General features: G+C 19.7%; 4 protein-coding genes across 7 annotated transcripts; 2 read left to right on the forward strand and 2 right to left on the reverse strand.

The window, feature by feature from the left end:
* Positions 1-468: 468 nt before the first annotated feature.
* On the reverse strand, positions 469-2,318 carry LOC122719673 (ubiquitin carboxyl-terminal hydrolase). Of its 2 annotated transcripts, none has more exons than XM_043945685.1 (8): positions 2,192-2,318; positions 2,029-2,091; positions 1,945-1,956; positions 1,566-1,694; positions 1,327-1,478; positions 1,089-1,230; positions 948-1,023; positions 469-784 (listed from the first exon to the last, which is right to left on the reverse strand). In XM_043945685.1, the coding sequence occupies exons 2-8, from the start codon at positions 2,062-2,064 to the stop codon at positions 627-629; spliced, it is 705 nt and encodes a 234-aa protein (XP_043801620.1). In that variant the 5' UTR covers positions 2,065-2,091; positions 2,192-2,318; the 3' UTR covers positions 469-626. The 2 variants fall into 2 exon arrangements, with proteins under 2 accessions (XP_043801620.1, XP_043801621.1); XM_043945686.1 differs by having other exon boundaries at positions 2,029-2,113; positions 2,192-2,243.
* A 5,744-nt stretch (positions 2,319-8,062) lies between these two features.
* On the forward strand, positions 8,063-10,488 carry LOC122719668 (alpha-L-fucosidase). Its single transcript, XM_043945673.1, has 6 exons — positions 8,063-8,339; positions 8,456-8,707; positions 8,778-9,140; positions 9,219-9,437; positions 9,509-9,732; positions 10,122-10,488. Exons 1-6 carry the CDS (start codon positions 8,069-8,071, stop codon positions 10,206-10,208), a joined length of 1,416 nt encoding a protein of 471 aa, XP_043801608.1. The 5' UTR covers positions 8,063-8,068; the 3' UTR covers positions 10,209-10,488.
* A 1,395-nt stretch (positions 10,489-11,883) lies between these two features.
* Positions 11,884-13,787, reverse strand: LOC122719680 (cytosolic non-specific dipeptidase). The gene is made up of 5 exons (XM_043945699.1): positions 13,666-13,787; positions 13,144-13,594; positions 12,635-13,063; positions 12,072-12,545; positions 11,884-11,995 (listed from the first exon to the last, which is right to left on the reverse strand). The coding sequence occupies exons 1-5, from the start codon at positions 13,704-13,706 to the stop codon at positions 11,945-11,947; spliced, it is 1,446 nt and encodes a 481-aa protein (XP_043801634.1). The 5' UTR covers positions 13,707-13,787; the 3' UTR covers positions 11,884-11,944.
* A 553-nt stretch (positions 13,788-14,340) lies between these two features.
* On the forward strand, positions 14,341-19,881 carry LOC122719678 (HBS1-like protein). 3 transcript variants are annotated; one of them, XM_043945693.1, is made up of 10 exons: positions 14,341-14,575; positions 14,662-14,727; positions 14,816-15,109; positions 15,189-15,230; positions 15,369-15,446; positions 17,534-18,083; positions 18,174-18,403; positions 18,505-18,700; positions 18,782-18,987; positions 19,321-19,881. In XM_043945693.1, exons 1-10 carry the CDS (start codon positions 14,533-14,535, stop codon positions 19,773-19,775), a joined length of 2,160 nt encoding a protein of 719 aa, XP_043801628.1. In that variant the 5' UTR covers positions 14,341-14,532; the 3' UTR covers positions 19,776-19,881. The 3 variants fall into 3 exon arrangements, with proteins under 3 accessions (XP_043801628.1, XP_043801629.1, XP_043801631.1); XM_043945694.1 differs by having other exon boundaries at positions 18,174-18,334; XM_043945696.1 differs by lacking the exon at positions 15,369-15,446.
* The last annotated feature ends 257 nt before the right edge of the window (positions 19,882-20,138 follow it).

Consider the following 20,138-nt stretch of genomic DNA (forward strand, 5'->3'; position numbering starts at 1 on the left):
TTATTTAAAAAAATAAATATTTTAAATATACTTTTATGTTAATTATACATGTTTTTCTAAAAAACATAAATTATTATTTATATATATATATATATATATATTCTGGTTTTTGAAAAAAATTTCATTGAAAACATCATTCATTATAAACAAAAATATAATATAGTAAGAATAATAAAAAGAAATTTGTTTAAACAATATTATTTATTTTTAAATGAAATTAAATATAAAATATATTTTTTTATAAAAAATATTTATATATATATAGTAAATAGATATATAATTTTAATTACTTGAAATAAATTCTTATTTAAAAATAAATATAAATAACCATTGATTACATTTGATTAATTAAAATCCACGACAAATATAAAAAATAAGATCATATTTTTTGTGAAAAATATTAATCTATTTTAATAATAAAATAAAATACATCAAAAAACGTTTTATTTTTATTTGATTTCAATTTTTTTCATATTTTGTTTTGCATTTTATACATATATTTTTTGCAAATATTCATTTTACAATAGCAAATGTTAATAAATGCGATACAAAGCAGATGTATGTATATAATGTATGAAATAAATTATTTAAACAGTTATCCTCAAGTATATATTCTACATCTTCAATTATAATGTTGATGCATCACTGTTAGTGAAAGCAAGAACTGTAAAACACACCTCTTCTGGATCACGAGCCATATATTCTTTACAAACACGCGCTGCATCTTCTAATAATGTTTCCGGACTAGTTGTACCATGATTAATAGGAGCAGATTTACGACCATCTAGAAAGTCCCATATATATATATATATATATATATATATGGAAATATTATGATGATATTCTTATAATATTAATCATTATAATTATTTATTATTAATGTTTTATTTACTGTTAATGTAATATTTTTATATGTTAATTATATATTGTAGAATTAAAATATTTACCTAATTCATATAAAACTCCATTCTTTTGTATGAATGCTACAAAATGATGATAAACTGGTTCTTCTTCACTTGGAACCTATCAAATATTTTAAATTACTATGATTGTTTGATTGATTGTTTCTATGATTGTAAAAATCATACCTCTGTTTGTCCTTCTTGTGCAACATCTTTATGAGTAGTACTAATACCATGCGATTCCATTAAATGTTTTCCACATTCCGTAAAAGAAAGATTTTTTGCATCATCTAAGAAAGATTTTAAAAAACCATCTTGAAGATTTATGCTGAAAAAATGAATTAAATAAACTATAATATATAATATCTGTTTCAAAATAAATTAACAAATTAAATTAATTATGTATTTTTAATAAAATGCCTACATATTTTGATTATTTGCAACACTATGAATTAATGCAATTGTACCACAGGCATTATGAATGTATTGTTTCATATGAAAAACTTCTGCATCTTTAAAATTATTTGCATCTTTCATTTTGTCAGCTTCCTCTTCATCTTCTAAACTATTATCGCCCTATATTATATAAAATTATTATACATATTATAAATTATGATCTTAAAGAAATAAATAAAAATATTAATGTAATTTTAATTTTTTAACCTTTTTGGATAAAGGATATAATAAAATAACAGCAAGAACTGGTTTAGGTACAAGAGCCAATAGATCAGGTTCCAATCCATAAACATCAACAATACACCAATCTTTTGGTACACCTAATTTGTGTAAAAACTGTAAAATAAATATTTTTATTAGAAAATTTAATAAAAAATTATTAACAAAATTATTTTATAATCAATTTAATTATTTCATATAAAAATTTATCAGTATAAAATTATCAGTATAAAATTTATCAATAGTAAATTTATCATATATAAATTTATCAGTTAACTTTTTAATAAATATATATAAAAAATTTTAAAATTATTTACAATATAAATATCGTAGAGGTTAATATCAACAATGAAAAGTCATGATTTACCTTTGTCATAACCTGAAAAAGAAAGAAATGAATTTAATTTATGTATAAAATTGTATTTTTTAACATTAAAATAAAAATTCTTACTTCTGGATTCGATTCCATTGGTATCCAAGACGTCATGATGAATTTTATTGAATTTTATTTTATCTAAAAAATATAAAATTCAAAACTTCATATTTAAACTTTATATTTATTATAAAAGATATAATAAATTTTAAAAAGAATTTTTATGAAAATAGTTACTCACAACAAATGTTGGAAATTCACTAAAGTGTATAGTGTTATACCTACGTAAAATTTAAATATTGATATATATATTAATTTATTACACTCTGACGAATTTTTTATCTAAACTCTGTAACATTGACACAATTGTGTAATATGTTATTGGCTCTGAATAAAATCAATGTTAAACTTATATGAGTAATAATAACATATTTATTTTTATCTATAATTTATTTTATTAATTTTAAAATATAAATAAAAAATTTAATCTACTTTATTAAATTTTTCAATTGTCTGTAGTAGTAAAAATAGCTAACATTTTAAAATCAAAATATCTTTAAAATTTTTAAGCAGGTAAGTACATATATGTTTATATAAATATTTGTATTGATTATAATATTATAATACATATATATTATAATATTACTTTTTTTTTATTTAAAAGATCTTTGAAAAGATAATAATAAAAAATGACTGTAAGATTTTTTTTATTTTAAATTATTTTAAATATTGATTTATTAGTAAAAATTTTATAATTAAATAATAGATTTGTTAAATAAAAAAATACATTAAAAAATACATTAATACTATAGCAAATAATAATATAGCAAAAATTTGATTACAAAGTAATAAAATTGCCACAAAATCTCCGCAATTTGACTTAAAAAAAAAAAAATTACTATATTCATCATATATATCAAATTACTTTCAATATAAAAAAAAAATATATCAATCAACTTTGATATCAAATTTGCAACAAAAATAGACTAAGATTTGGTACATAACTTAGCATATCTTCTTTTGATGCCAAATATATAAAATGAATAGTTATAAATGAAGTTCAAATTAACAAAGACTCCATAAATCTATCTTTTTGAAAATAAATAAGATATATAAAATAAGATATATAATATAAGATATATAAAATATTTATTTTGTAATTATTTATTTTTTGTATCAAAAATGTAAAAATATATACATAATAATAAATAAATTAAGATTATAATTATATATTTGATAAAACTACAAATAGTTTTATTTTAACTTTAATTTTAATTAATTAAAAATCTTTTTTTGTGTAATTATTATTTTCAAGAGTCCTATTTCAAATCTTCTTCTATATCATGAATTGAAGAACATGAAAAAAAACAATTAGATAAAATACATTAATGTTACATAATACATAATAATACACATACATAATAAAATATATAGTAATATTAATTTAAAAAAATAAAATAATTTGTGTATGCCATAAATATAGGAAATGAAAATAATCATTGTACAAAATCTAATTTGAAATTAGAAAATGTTATGTTCAATCAAACTTATTCTGCAAATAAAAAACACATTATTAATATCGTACATATATGTGTAACACATTTATAAATAAACATAATATTTATATTTTAATTACAATCATTCATTGTCTTTATAATCTATTTTATATCACGTAATATATTTATGTATATTTATATCATGCAATATATTTATGTATATTTATATCAAATTATGTATATAATTATGTAAATTATGTATATTATGTATATTTATATCAAATTATACTTGTATCAGAATATTATATATAAAGATATTATATATATTATTATTATTATTATATGTAAAGATCATATATGGATTCATATATAAATGAAATTAGTACAAATATAAATTTTGAGATATATAAACAAATTAATATATGTATATTATAAATCTAATATAATTATAATAAATAACAACAATATAATTGTTTTTGTGTGTATTTGAAAGCAAAAAGTAAAAATAGATAAATTTATTATGATATTAAATTTTATGATGATAAATAGATATAATTTTATTAATGATATAGATTTTCACTATGTATAATATTGCAATATAATATATATAATATATTATAATATAAAATATATTGTATAAATAATATTGTATTTTGCATTTATATTATTCTATCATCATTGTTTTCTGATGTACTTTTTTTAGAAAACATTTTTTAATATAGTTATATTTACTATAAATTCAATCTTAGTTAAAAAATAATACATAACTGAAACATTTAAAACACAAAAAAATATATAACAGAACTTGATATATTTCAAACACTTGAAACACAAAAAAACATACAACTTGATATATTACCATCAACCTTATTATGTTTTTAATAAAAATTGACTGATATAATTTTGACATAAATCAAGCTTTGTATATTTGTAATACTAATTTATTAATATAACTTGATAATCAAATTTTATATTGAATTTGTAATATTTTAATTATAAAACTTATATCAAAAAATTTTACAAAATCTAACAAAAATAAATGATTGACAGAGTTTAATCTGTCAAATTATTACAAATAATATAACAAAATTAAAATTGATAATCAAATATATCAATTTTCAATTTTTTATATAAAAATGTATGAGTATAAATATGTATAAAGTATTTGTACAAAATATTTTATATTATTTAAATTGAATTTTAGTTTACAAAAATTTCATATTCAAATTTTAATCATTTTTATAATATATTTTTCATAAATTTAATGAGGAATAATATGCAATAAAATCAGTCTTAATTATTAAAATTTAGTTTAAGTTTAAAATATTTACAAATTTATGAATAATTTAAAATTTTTGTTAGTTATATTAGTAAATTTTTATTGCTTGAAAAATAAAAATCACTAAAAGATTGAAAAATAAAAATCACTAAATTCGAATTAGTTTTCAATTTAGAATTTCATATGATACAATTAATATTATACAATTATTATTAGTATTATATAATTATTAATATATAAATTTAATATATAAATTAATAATTAATTTAATTAAATTAATATATAAATTCATAATATCACATTATTCCCATTGTCACTGTTAGATTAAATAAAATTAAATAAAAGCATCTCATATGATACGATAGCTTTGCTTTGAAAATTTGGCCAACAAGAGAGAAATTAAGCTATACTGATAGAGAAATTGTGTATTATCTGCGTCTGACAAATCTATAATTCAATTTGAGTTAAATCCAGATATACCAGACTTATAAGCTCTAGAAGGTTCTTTTCATATTTTGATTTTGAAATAATAGAAAAAAGCTGATTGAGGAAAAAATGTGATGCGATTATATTGTCAGGATATATGTGTAAGAATTTTGTGTATTGTGTATTGAATTTTTATCATGATATATAATGCTATAATATCGTGAGAATGATAATATATGTCTTAATATGTTTCTAATTGCGTTGGTAGTATTGTGCCAATCGAGCACAAATTTAAGCAATATATATCGAAAAAATATATATCTATTGAATATTATAATTTATTTATTGTTTGTGATATAATTCAATATAATTTTTCATTGATAAAAAAATATTATATTCCATTATTTTCAACATATTTTGTTTAGATTTGTTCATATTGGCACGTAGCCAATACTAGCATCGTGATGATTATGTTATGCGCTCTATGATTGGTCAGTGTTTTTTATTAATAATTCATTAATAAAATTGTAAAGAAAATTTTTACAAAAAAAAATCTTAAAATTATTTTAAAAATCTTTAGTTTTTTTTAAAGATATTTTAGGATATTTAATATTTTTAGGATATATATGTATACTTATAGATAATCTATATGTATATTGAAATTCACGAGTATTCATTGAAACAAAAAAAAAGAAAAATAATAAATATTGTTTCAAATATGTATATATATTTATAACTATAACCAGCTATAAATAAAATTATATATTTATTTATTTATAATAATTATTAATAATAATGTATATATTTTGTATAAAAAATTATAAAAGACAACAAAAATGATACAATCTAAATCCAAAATATATGTTGAACCAAAACTTTGTATTTATTTTAAACTTTTATTCATCAAGAATATACAAATAATAACAAATAATAAATTACAATTAATAAACTAATAATATTAAAAATATTAAAAATAATATTAATAACATTTCATAATATTTTACATTATCTTCAAACTTTGTATAAATTTATTTTACAAAGTTTCAAAATTATTTTATTTTATAATCAATAATTATGAATAAATAATTTTCTTTAAATTATGTATATTTTCTTAATTTCTTATTGTTTTTTTAAACTAAATTATAATTTTTTTTAAATTTTTACTAATTAAATTTTTAATAATTAAATTTTTTTAAAATAAATTATAAGAAAATAATTACAGATTGTATATTATCAATTAAATTTAATCTTTATTTTAATTAAAATTTAATAATTTAAATTAAAATTAAAATTAAAATTTAATTTTTTTGAAATTATAATTTCCAAAATATAATTAAAACACATTATGTTTAAAACACTATTTAAAATCATAAGACTAAAATAAAAATTAACAGATTAAAATAAAAAATATATATAAATAATATATAAATATATAATATATAAAATATAATAATAAAATATAATAAAATATATATAAAATATATTTTAGACTTAATAATGTTTAAATTACATTTTGTAAATGTTTATATAATATTTTGAAAATAAAAATTTTTATCATTATTTTGTTCGCATATTACTTAGATAATTTTATTTCTGTATTAAAGCAATTAATCGAACCCATATTTATAATAATTAAATCAATAGCAATAATATTAATGATATTCAAACGATTTAATATCAAAATAGGAGATATCGAAATTTTTAAATACTTGATATCATTTTTTGGTGATATCTTTTAAAAAATCATTTAATATTTGAATCAAAAATCATTTAATATTTTATGAAAGTATCGATATTACTTGTTTTATACAAAGATTTTATTATTTTACAAATAGAGATTAGTTTTCATCAATAGATTAGTTTTCATTTTTAAATATCAAAATCAGATATTGATCAAATATTGCATACTCGAATAATAATAGAATAAATACAATTAGAGAGAACAAAATATAATATATTTACGATAATATACGATAATTAAATACAATTAAATACGATAATTAATTACAATTAACGATAATATATATCTATTATTTGTGATACCTGATAACTCTCTTTCTTTTATTCGACGATATATAATAATTTTATTTATAAATGTGATTTCAACATGCTTGAATGTATTAAATCAATCAAAATTAATCAATCAGATTTGTATTTTTTATAGAGGATTTCTTATCAATTGCATTTTAAAAGTTTCGATCGTTTCGAAAGTTTTGTTTTGGAAGTTTTAAAAATTTTGATCGCCTCAGAGATTTTTTAAATTTTAAAAAATTCAAAATTTTTATTATCTCATTCATATTAGCTGTTTTTCATTCTTATTAATGTTACCTGATTCTGGATTTTATTGGTACTTTTCAAAGGATAAAATCAAAAATAAAAAAAAACAATAAATTATGCAAATGAAGTAAAATAACTTTCAAAAGATTTGAATGTTTTAAAATAATTAAAATTTTCAATTAAGACAAGAAACAATTAAGATTTTCAAAATTTTCAAGAATTTTTAAATTTAGAATTTTCACTATTTTAAAAATTCGAAACATTGCAAATTCTATCAATTTATATTATATAAATTGAATTCTCTTCTTAATAATTTGAATTCTCTATCTAAAAGACAATTTGAATTTGATGCACAGTGCTGCTTATATCACTTAATTAGATTAGATGAAAATTCAATATGGCATCATAACTTACAAAATTTTCAAAAAATTCTTAATTTGAATAATTTGAATAATATGTGTGTGACTTTTGTGTAACTTTTGAATTTAACTATTAAATTACCCTAAATTTAATTTAAAGTAGGGTAAAATAAAATTCAATAAACTATTATTTTTAAATTTATAAAAGTATTAAAAAAAGTTCAAAAATTTGGATGCAAGTTAAGTTCAACTTTTATTTATAATAAATTTTAAGAAATGCAATGATTTTATCAATTTATATTGTTTTAATCTTTTCAATATTATGTACATCATGGGAAGATCAATATATATCTATAATAACTGATAAAGAAAATTATAAAATATTTCGGCCTATAAAAGCAGAAGTAAATAAATATTTTCCAACATGGAATAGTTTAGATAGTCGTCCACTTCCAAATTGGTATAATGATGCGAAATTTGGTATTTTTATTCATTGGGGTATTTTCAGTGTTCCTAGTTTTGGCTCTGAATGGTTTTGGAATAATTGGAAAGGTAATTTATATTTTTTTATTATTAATTATAATATTTTTTACTTAATTTAAAATTCTATATTTTTCAAAATAATATAAATTTATATTTATATAATTAAATTTAAATTTTATATATAGAAGAACATATTGGTACAAAATACCATGATTTTATGAAACAAAGGTATCCCCCTAATTTTACATATCAGGATTTTGCTCATGACTTTACTGCTGAATTTTTTAATGCATCACAATGGAGTGAACTATTTCAAGCTTCAGGTGCAAAATATATTGTATTGACAAGCAAACATCATGAAGGATATACTTTATGGCCTTCAAAATACTCATTTAGTTGGAATTCTATAGATGTAGGACCACAAAAAGATCTTATAGGTATTAATTAAATTAAAATTTATATTAATAGTAACAATCCAATTTTTTAATTAATAATTTTTAATATTAGGTGAATTAGCTACAGCAATAAGAAATTTAACTAATTTGAAATTTGGTCTTTATTATTCTTTATACGAATGGTATAATCCTCTTTATCTACTTGATAAAAATAACAATTTTACAACTCAAATCTTTGTTGAACAAAAGATAATCCCTGAATTACATGAGTTAATAGAAAAATATAAACCAGAAATTATATGGTCTGATGGTGATTGGGAGGCATCAGATGATTATTGGAAATCAAAAGAATTTTTAGCTTGGCTATATAATGAAAGTTCTGTAAAAAATACAGTAGTAGTAAATGATAGATGGGGTCAAAATATATCATGTCATCATGGTGATTTTTATACATGTTCTGATCGTTATAATCCTGGTAAATTGAATCTAATATAAACAATATTTTTTCCAATTTATATTTTTTATTTATTTATTTGTAATTTAAATTTCTTAGGAGTACTTCTACCACATAAATGGGAAAATTGTATGACAATTGATAGAAAGTCTTGGGGATTTCGTAGGAATGCTGTTCTATCAGAATATTTTACTTTAGCAGAATTAATAAAAGAATTAGTAATTACTGTAAGCTGTGGAGGAAATTTATTAATGAATGTAGGACCAACAAAAGATGGTATTATTACTCCAATATTTGAAGAAAGATTACGTAGAATGGGTATGCTTATAAATAAAAATATATACTCATAAATATAAATTTATTTAAATATATAATAATTTATTTAATAGGTGATTGGTTAAAAATAAATGGAGAAGCTATTTATAATACTAAACCTTGGACAACACAGAATGATACTTTAACTTATAATGTTTGGTATACACAAAATAGAAACACAAAACAAATTTATGCAATAATTCTTACATGGCCAAATGAAGGTGTATTATATTTAGGATCATTTCGAGCAACTTCCAATACACAAATTTCTGTACTTGGATCTAATTTATTAATAGAGGTATACATAGTAAGAAAATAATGAAGCTAATAAAAATATGAATAGTAAATTATAAATTTTTTGTTTTTTTGAAAAAAATCTCCAAAAAATTTGACAAATATCAATTTATATTAATTGTTTAAAAGAGTTTTAAATTGAAAAGAATGTAAAATTATTCTATTTGCATTTAATTGTCTTATTATATTTTGTTAAGTATAAAACACAAATTTATGTTTTTAATTGTCTTTTTCATAAATTATCTTTTTTTACTAGCCTCATTATTTTCTAGTATTATATATATTTAATTTTAATAAAAACATCATATTATATAAATTATATAAATTATTATATAAATAGTAATATAAATATAATTATATAAATTTAATAATTTAATATATCTTTAATTTCAGTGGAAACAAACTATTAAAAAGTTGAAAATATTCTTACCAGCAGAACTTAATAGAGGACAACCAGCTTGGACATTGAAAATAAAATAAAAATAATATTAATTCTTCATAAATGAGATTCATTTGTAAAAAGATTAAATTATACATTTGTAGTTATGTATGATATATTCAAACATTACTTAAATTCTATTCTTAATTTAAAATGTTTTAAAAAGTTATTGAATTTTTGCTGAATTTTTTAAAGATTTTTTTTACCTATTGAAGAACACAAATGACAACGCAAAAATAAATAAATAATTCCCATTTTTGAAATAAAGATAAAATAAGGACTTAATTAATCTTTTTTAATTAAATAACATATTTAGTTTTCTTATGCAAAGAAAAAAAATATATTCAAATCAAAAATATAAAATGTTATTTTTTTATTTTTTATTACATATTTTTCCTTCAAAATTTTATTTATGGATGTTTATGTCATAAAATATTTATAAAAATACAAAATATCTTTGGAGAGGATTCTAGACATCAAAACAATGACAAAAATTTATTGATTCAAATTCAAAATACATATACATATATATTAACTAAGCTTAATTAATGAGTTATAAGTAATTTTAAGTTTACATTAGAATGAGGATAACAAGTAAAAAAAAAAAAAAAAAAAAATAAAGAAAGAACACTGAATTGAACTTATTTAAATACTTTAATATATATTTTTACATGATATTATTATACCATAATAAGCAAAATGAAAAAAAAATAAATACAAAGACAAATTTATATATTTTTAATAAACTATTTCACAATAGCATAATATATCATACAATGTATATTATGTAATTATTTATTTAACAAAAAATTACCTCAAATAAGTTACAACAAATTTTAAAATATTGACATTATAATATAATAACATTAAATTCATAGATTCATTTATATTTATAGATAAATTGTACAAACATTTTATTTAAATCCATAAATAAATTGTTATGTAATATTCAACTTGTCTATTTATCAAAATCTATAAAAACAAATCAAAACACACTTTCATCTAAATTAGAAAAATTAAATATATTTTTCTATCCAAACTTGGTTTTTTTAATTATTTTTATAAAATAAAGATAAAAGCTGATTCATTCTTATATTCAATAATCTGTGAAATTCAAATTAATACTGAGATTTTATATATATATAAGAATAAAACAAGTTTTTATATAGAAAAATATTTAAAATCTTATGGGAATGTTTTGATTTATTCCTATAAATTTTGATAAGTAGACAAGTTGAATATAATACGATGATTCATTTCAATTTGAAATGTGTAATATAATATTGTATATCATGAAATTGGTAAATTGCAGATTAATATATGTTAATATATATTGTTCGAGCTAAATGCTCTTTGTTAAATAATTAAAAAAATTATATAGATTTCAATTTATATAATTATATTTTACTATATCTATGTAAATTATATATTATATTGCATTAAAATTCAGATAATTATTTATACATAGAATATTAATACGTTTATTTTTGGAATTGAGGAGTTGCTACAACACAATATTATCGCGCGTTGAACATTCTCCTAACATTTTACCTAACATACCTAACATAAATTTAAAATGCTTATAATTCGTTAATTAACGTTATCGGATGTACATATATTTATTTTTTTTTTTTCGTTTTAATAGAATCCATCCTTCAAAAATATCTCATATTTTTATAAACATTGCTTATAATACAAAAGAAATAAGTTCTTGAATGCGTCGATATAAATTTATATTTTGATTATTTTTTTAATATATATGTATGTGCATGCAATGTTAATGTTGAAGTTGTGCTATCTCATATAAATAAGCTCCAAGTATCTTAGTCTAAATAAAAAATAAAATATTTTTATATTTAAATAAAATTATAATGAAATATATTGTTTTAAATAAGAATACTTACACCTTCAATATAATTACAAATATTTATTTTTTCATTTTGAGAATGTGCTCCATCATCACTAGCACCAACTGGTAAAAGTATTATATTTTTGCCTGTTGTTTCTTGGAATGTCAAAGTAACTGGAATAGAACCTCCTTCACGTGATAAGTCAGGTTCTACATTATAAACATGTTTAATAGCTTTTCGACCAGCCAAATAATTTGGATGATCAGGATTTTCAGACCATGTTTTTCCTCCATGATACATATTAACATTAAATGTATTTGGACTACCTCTAGCAGCCCATTTTTTATTTAAATATGCTGTTACTTTCTTTGCAGTATCTTCAGGTGTCATACTTGGCACTATTCTAATTGAAAACTTTCCAATAACTTTCCTTGGAATAACAGTTTTTGCACCTGGTTCACTAAATGCACCTTCTATTCCATGAAGAGATAAACTTGGTTCTCTCCATCGATGCATCAAAATTTGAATCTAACAATATAATTTAATTTATTAATAATACAAATATATAAAATATATTATTATACATAATTAAAACTTAATAGCAATTAATTTCTTACTTTATCTTCATTATGAACTAATTTATTAATTCCAATAGAATCCCTGAATTCAGCAACATCAAATTCTATTGTTTTATAAGATTCTAATTCTTTTTCTAGAATTTTATCAACTTTATCATAAATATCATCTATTAAAATTTTTCCATTTACATCAACTAATGTGTTTAACAAATATATCAAATCTGGCATTGCTTCATGCAAAATTCCACCATACGTACCACTATGCATATCTTTATCAGCACAAATTACTTCTACATGAAAATAACAAATACCTCTTAAACCATACGTAATACAAGGTTTTTTAGTAGTCAACCAATAATTATCAGAAATGCATATATAATCAACATTTTGTAAAAATGTATTTTTTCGTGCCCAAAGAAGTTCATCTAAACCTTCACTACCACTTTCTTCCATACCTTCAAAGACAAACTTCAATCGAAAAATATTTTAAATAATAATATAAAAAAAAATTGAGAAAAATATTATCACAAAATTATAATTGAAAATACCTTAAGATTAACAGGAATATCTATTCCAATAGCTTTATAAGCTTGTAATACATGAATCCAACAAAGTACAGGACCTTTATCATCTGTACTTCCACGTCCAAATAATTTACCATTTTTTTCAGTAAGAATAAATGGTTCAGTATCCCAACCATCTTCTTTTAATGCAGGTTGAACATCCAAATGTCCATATATGAGAACTGTTTTTTTTTTAGGATCAGATCCATAAGTTCCTAATAAAACAGGTGGTAAAGGAATTTGATTTCCATCGGGAAGAACTTGTTTTCCTATATCTACTAATTCTGTATTGATTCCAAGATTTTTCAATTTGATTTCTGTCCATTTCATCATCTTGATTACTTCATTTCTATGATTTGGCCATGCTGAGACAGATTTTATAGCTACTACTTCCCGTAAATTATTTATATATTCTGTTTTATGGTCATCAATATAACTAAAAATATATTAAAAAATATTACATAATTACAATAAATTATATATAAAAAATAAATATTATTTATATACTTAAATAGTTGTTTCAACGTTGGTGGAAGTTCTGAAGCCATTTTTTTTATATTTTATTCAATATTTATTAAAAAATTATAGCTCTAAACTCGAAAAAAATAAGTTGAAAATATTTCCTGTAAATATATATACATGATGAAGTAGAAATCTTATCTTATCTTGTATTACAAGTGACTCATTTATAATATATATATGACTTATTTTTAACATGACTCATATATTTTACTATGCATTATATAAATTTTAAAAAGTATTTAAAAACATATTTCATTTCTTTTTTTTAAAAAATAAATTTAAATTTTTAAGTTTCAATTTTTTAAAATCTTAAGTATTTTGATGATTATATAATTATACATAAATATATATATAATTATAGATAACTAACTATAACATAATAAGCATGCAATAAAAGCAAATAACTTTAATTATATTTTTTTAATATTGAAAAATATATTTCAATATATTTTAATTTAATATTATTTAATTTAATGTTTAATATATATTTTATCAAATAAATATTTAAAATAAAATTACATAGAAACGTAATTTAAATTTAACCAGTTAAATTCTTGCGTTTAATTGCTATAGTGATTGTAACAAAAATCCAATTGCAAATGATATTTACATACATATAAATTAATATATATAACATTTATCATTTTTATTACCTTTAAACGTAAATAGTAATTAACAGAAGAGAATTAAATATTAAATAGTTGTTAATTTAAGTTGATATAAACGTTGAAACGCCAATATAGATGGCGGAATTTAGATCAACTTATATATATATATTCTTTCTCGTATAATATGGAAAGTTACAAATAATAAAGCATAAAAGGATTGACCTCTTTATTACAATTTTACAAAATGTCTCGTCATCGCGATATACGATGCATGAATTATTCAGAAGGTTCGAAATAAATAAAATACTAATTACATTTTATTTTTATGGCTCTTAAAATTTTTTATCAATTTTTAATGACATATTTTTTATAGAATATGAAGGTTATGATGATGTTTATGGACATTCAGTAGAAGATGACTACTGTGTATCTCCTAGTGGTATTTTTACTTAATACATAATTGATGTATTAAATTATATATATTTAGTATAAAATTAATATTAGTATATTGATTATTTCAATTACAGCTGAACAATTTTTATTTGATCGAAGTAAACAACAAAATATTGCATCTTTCATTACGGAACCAGATATAGTAGAAGATAATGAAGATAATGAGGAACTTCCAATATCTTTAAATGAAGAAGATATAGTGCTTACAGAAATTGAATGGGCTAAGCTTATGTCATGCATGGAATCTATCAAAAGTGTTATAGGAGATACAATATCTGAATCTGAAATTAAAAAGAAAATTATTCAATCGAAATTTGATACTGAATTAGCAATTGATTTAATTTTAAAAGAATCTTCAAAAATTAATGGTATGTGTATTTATTATATATAATATTATATATAAATATTTTTATTATTTTACAAATTAAAATAAATAAATTATTTTAGATTCATCTATAATTAATAAAAATAATTTGGAACTTCATTCAGGTATATTATTATTTATTGACATTATAATTATTGTAATAATTATGAAATATTTTTTAATCAATGATTATATTTCTTAATCTAATTTTAATTTAATTTTTTTGTTTCATGTGTTGTCTTTAAATCCATTGGTAAGGTAAGATGCTGCATCAATTAAATCTCATTCTAATTCATTCATAATTCCTAAATTATCATTTAATAAACAAGAGAATATTGAAGGTACTAATGAGAATGTATGTCTTATAAATAATTTAGAAAGTTTCAAAAATTTAACTATTAGTAATTCTCTTATAAGATTTTCTTCTTTGTCTGAATTTACAAATAATTCTATTGATTCTACGTTATCAAATTCTACAATGGATTCTTTAAAAAATAATACAGATACAATATCATTTAAGTCTTTAGCTGATTTAACAGCACATCATTTACAAAAATCTAGCAATTTAATCGATAATACAAATTCTAATGAAAAAAGATTTTCATCTAAAACAAATTTTGTAATACCAAAATTATCAATTCAGAATGAAAATTGTAATGATACACAATTAGATGTATGTGTTATTCAAAAACATATAGATTATTCTATGGATTCATTAGAAAAAAGTTTATCTAGCGTATTTGCCTCTTCAAAAAATTATACTGACACTAATATAAAAAATGATTCACAAAATATAGAATTAAAAAAAGATACGATATTAAATGAAAATGGTACTCGGACATCATCTCCAGATTCTTGGATGATTGATTTAAATTCTGCTTTAAAAGAAGCTACATCGTTAGTTTCAAGTAATCAGAATTATGCAAAATCAAAAATTTTAGAAGATGATTATAATATTATTTCTAATACAAATTTAAAAACTTTTAATCAAAATGATGAAATTCCATGTGATATGCTCCCTACAACATTAAATTTAAGTTGTCTTAGATATGTTAAACTTCCATATACAAAAAAGAATGTATCTTTATTTGGTAGAACTTTATGCAGAACATGGAAATTGAAAAAACCAATTCTTAAATCTCAGGACCATCATGAAAAATTAAAAAGATTTGATTTTTCAGTTCCATATACTCGTACTTAAATGTGTAATAATGTACAGATTAAATTAAGTACAAAAGTTTTGGAGTACAAAATATTATTATGATAAATATTACTTTTATGAACATATACATATATGTTACACATATATAATACTAAATTATAAATTTTATATAAATTTATGAATACATAAAAAAGTTATAATTAACATACATATATATATATATATATATATATATGTATATATATGTATGTATGTATATATTGTATGTATATATATATGTGTATGTACAAAATATTTCTTTTAAGTAAGAACTGTTTAATATTTCATTGGATTAAAGTTATCAAAAAAATGTTTTACCAAAAGTTTAGATCAAAAGCGCATGTATTATGCATGTACTTTTTTGTATATATTATACATTACTTTTTTATAAGTCTAATAATAGAGATTTCAAGGTCAACTTTATTTTTTTAAATTAAATAAAAACTATGTAATTTGGAATATATTAATCGATTTATCTAGATGTTGTCTATAAAAAAGTATTAACCTATTTACACATATTAAAAAACTATTGGTTTAAAAGATATTTTAACTTGAAGTTATAAAAACTATCATATAAAAAACAAGAAAAGCATGAATAGTAGAATATCACATTTTTCTTGTTTTTCATGATAAGTTTTATGAACTTTAATTCTTAAATTAATAATTTTTCGACATAAGTAGGTTAACACTTTTTTTATATGCCAAAAATAAATCGATTACTGCATTTAAAATTTCATTTAAAAAAATCAAGTTGATCTTAAAATTTTCTCTAGTACTTAATTTGCAAAAAATAATCTGTACTATATAATGCTTTTTTTAAACCAAATTTTTATTAAAATATTTTTTTGATAATTCAATATAAAATATTCCATTATTTTTACTTAAAGAAAACGTTTTGTACATAAAAATATATACATACATATATACACATGCATACATACATACATACATATATATATAAAAGATCATATAATATAATTTATTAAAAAATAGTTTTACTTATATTAATTATATTTACTGTAAAGTATTATTTTCATGTAAATATTTTCGAAATTTTAAAACGAAATTTGTGAATTTTTAAACTGCAAGAAAAAGAAAATGTATTTTTAATACTAGAACTAATAATATATGTTTATATTAAAATCTTTACATATTTTTTTTATATTTAACATTAAAATAACAATTAGTTACTACTATAATAGTAGTTTACAATAAATTTTATGATAGGTAAAAAATCATCCAAATCTACATTTCAAGTTACAACATCTTCTAATGCGAAAATCATTCCTGCTGGAAAACGACCTATTGTAAAAGGCTTTAATGTAGGCGGAATTGAGAATACAAATGTAATGAATCTTCATATTGAGAGTTCTCGCTCTCAAAGTCCATATTCTGATTATAATAGCCCAGAAATAAAAAAGAAGGAAAATTTATTGAAGGAAAAAAAAACTATTTCTTTGAATGTAAATAGTCCACGATGTCAATCTCCAATATCAGGATATCAAACATTTGATTTGGATTCTAAATTAAAACTTAATGAAGAGAAAATTGATATTATGAAGATTTATAAAAATAAAAGAGAAAATAGCAAAGAACAATTACATTTAATTGTGGTTGGTCATGTAGATGCTGGTAAAAGTACTTTATTAGGACGGCTTTTATGTGACTTAGGACAAGTTCCATCTAGGTTAATACATAAATATCAACAAGAAAGTAAAAAAATAGGAAAACAATCCTTTGCTTATGCATGGGTTTTTGATGAAACAGGAGAAGAACGGTGATTAAAATTTAAAAACTAAAAAATAATTTAAAAAAACTGATATACATATTTCTATTATCAATTAATTTTTATATGTTCTTTTAATAGGGAACGTGGAATAACAATGGATATTGGTCATTCTAAATTTGAAACAAAAACAAAATCTATTACTTTATTAGATGCACCTGGTCATAAAGATTTCATACCTAATATGATTACTGGTGCTACTCAAGCAGATGTTGCTTTATTAGTAGTAGATGCTACTAGAGGTGAATTTGAAACTGGTTTTGATAGTGGTGGTCAAACTAGAGAACATGCATTATTATTACGTTCATTGGGTATTTGAATTTATGTGAAATATTTATATAGTATATAAAATATTCGTATAAAGCATTTATATGTCATCATGGCTAAGTAATAAAAATAATTAATTTTTTAGGTATATCTCAATTAGCAGTAATAGTAAATAAATTAGATACAGTAGATTGGTCAAAAGAGAGATTTGATGAAATAGTGAGCAAAATAAGCATATTCTTGAAACAAGCCGGATTTAAAGATAATGTCATTTTTGTTCCTTGTAGTGGTCTGTCTGGTGAAAATATATTAACAAAGCCTAAAGAATCTTTGTTTAATTGGTAAAACTATTAGTTAAAATATTTAATATAAATATACATATATTTATATTATATAATATAATTATATTATATTATACATAGGTATAAAGGACCTACATTAGTGGATGTTATCGATAATTTTAAATGTCCTGAACGTCATATAAACAAACCATTTCGTTTTTCAATTAATGATATATTTAAAGGTACAGGATCTGGATTCTGTGTTTCTGGTCATGTAGAAACAGGAATGGTATCTTTGGGTGATAAAATTTTAATATTACCAAGAAATGAAACTGCAGTGATTAAAAGTATAAAGTATTAATCTTATATTCTTCTTATGCCAGAGATATGAATGTGCAATTCAATAACTTATAGAAATTTATATCTTAAATGTAAAATATAATAAATTAATTATCTTATAATATTTATTATAAGATCAATATTTTATTTTATAAGATATTTATTTTAAAATTCAATATTCAGTTTTAAATTCAATATAAAATATTGTTTTATTATTGTGAAATTTAGAATAAAAAACATTCATTATTCATTTGCACATTTTTACTTATTGGTATGAAGAAGATATTATTTTCCTTACATATTTAAATATTTGTAACATAAATTGTAAAATGAAATTTTAGGTTTACAGATAGATGAAATATCTATAACAAATGCATTTGCTGGAGATCAAGTTTCCTTAACATTATCTGGAATTGATCAACAAAATGTAGGAATTGGAGATATTATTTGTAATCCTCAAAATCCAGTTCCTGTGACATTATGTTTTCAAGCGCATATTGTTGTATTCACTGTGAAAGTACCAATTATAAAAGGTCTTCCTATAGTAATTCATCAACAATCTTTAGTTCAACCTGGTGTTATTACTAAATTAATAGCACAACTTCATAGAACCACTAGCGAAATGATAAAAAAGAAACCACGTTGCTTACCAAAAAATTCAAGTGCTATTATTGAAATTACAATGCAAAATCCAATTTGTATGGAATTATATAAAGATATTAAACAATTGGGTAGAGTTATGTTACGTGTAGAAGGAACAACTATTGCAGCTGGTTTAGTTACAAAAATTAAATAATAATAAATTTATTATATATTTGCAAATCTCATTTTAGAAATACATTATTATTTTTGTTTTTTCATTATATTCAGTTATGTATTTATAGTAAGTATATATAATATATAATATATCATATATATAATATATTGTTGTAACTTATTAACTAAGTGTATATTTGTATATACACTTATTTAAAATAGAAAATTTACTTCATTTTTTTTTAATTTATATATGTATATGTATATGTTAATATATTTATAATGATTTATAACATTTTTAAGAATAATCCATATTTTTAATAAAATTGTCCAAAAATTTTGTGTTTAATGATTTCTTAGAAAAATTTCATAATTTTATTTTTCAATATGTTAGATTATGATA

This window comes from Apis laboriosa, unplaced genomic scaffold (genome assembly GCF_014066325.1).
Source record: "Apis laboriosa isolate Shangri-la unplaced genomic scaffold, ASM1406632v1 scaffold93_cov139, whole genome shotgun sequence".
Taxonomy (NCBI): domain Eukaryota; kingdom Metazoa; phylum Arthropoda; class Insecta; order Hymenoptera; family Apidae; genus Apis; species Apis laboriosa.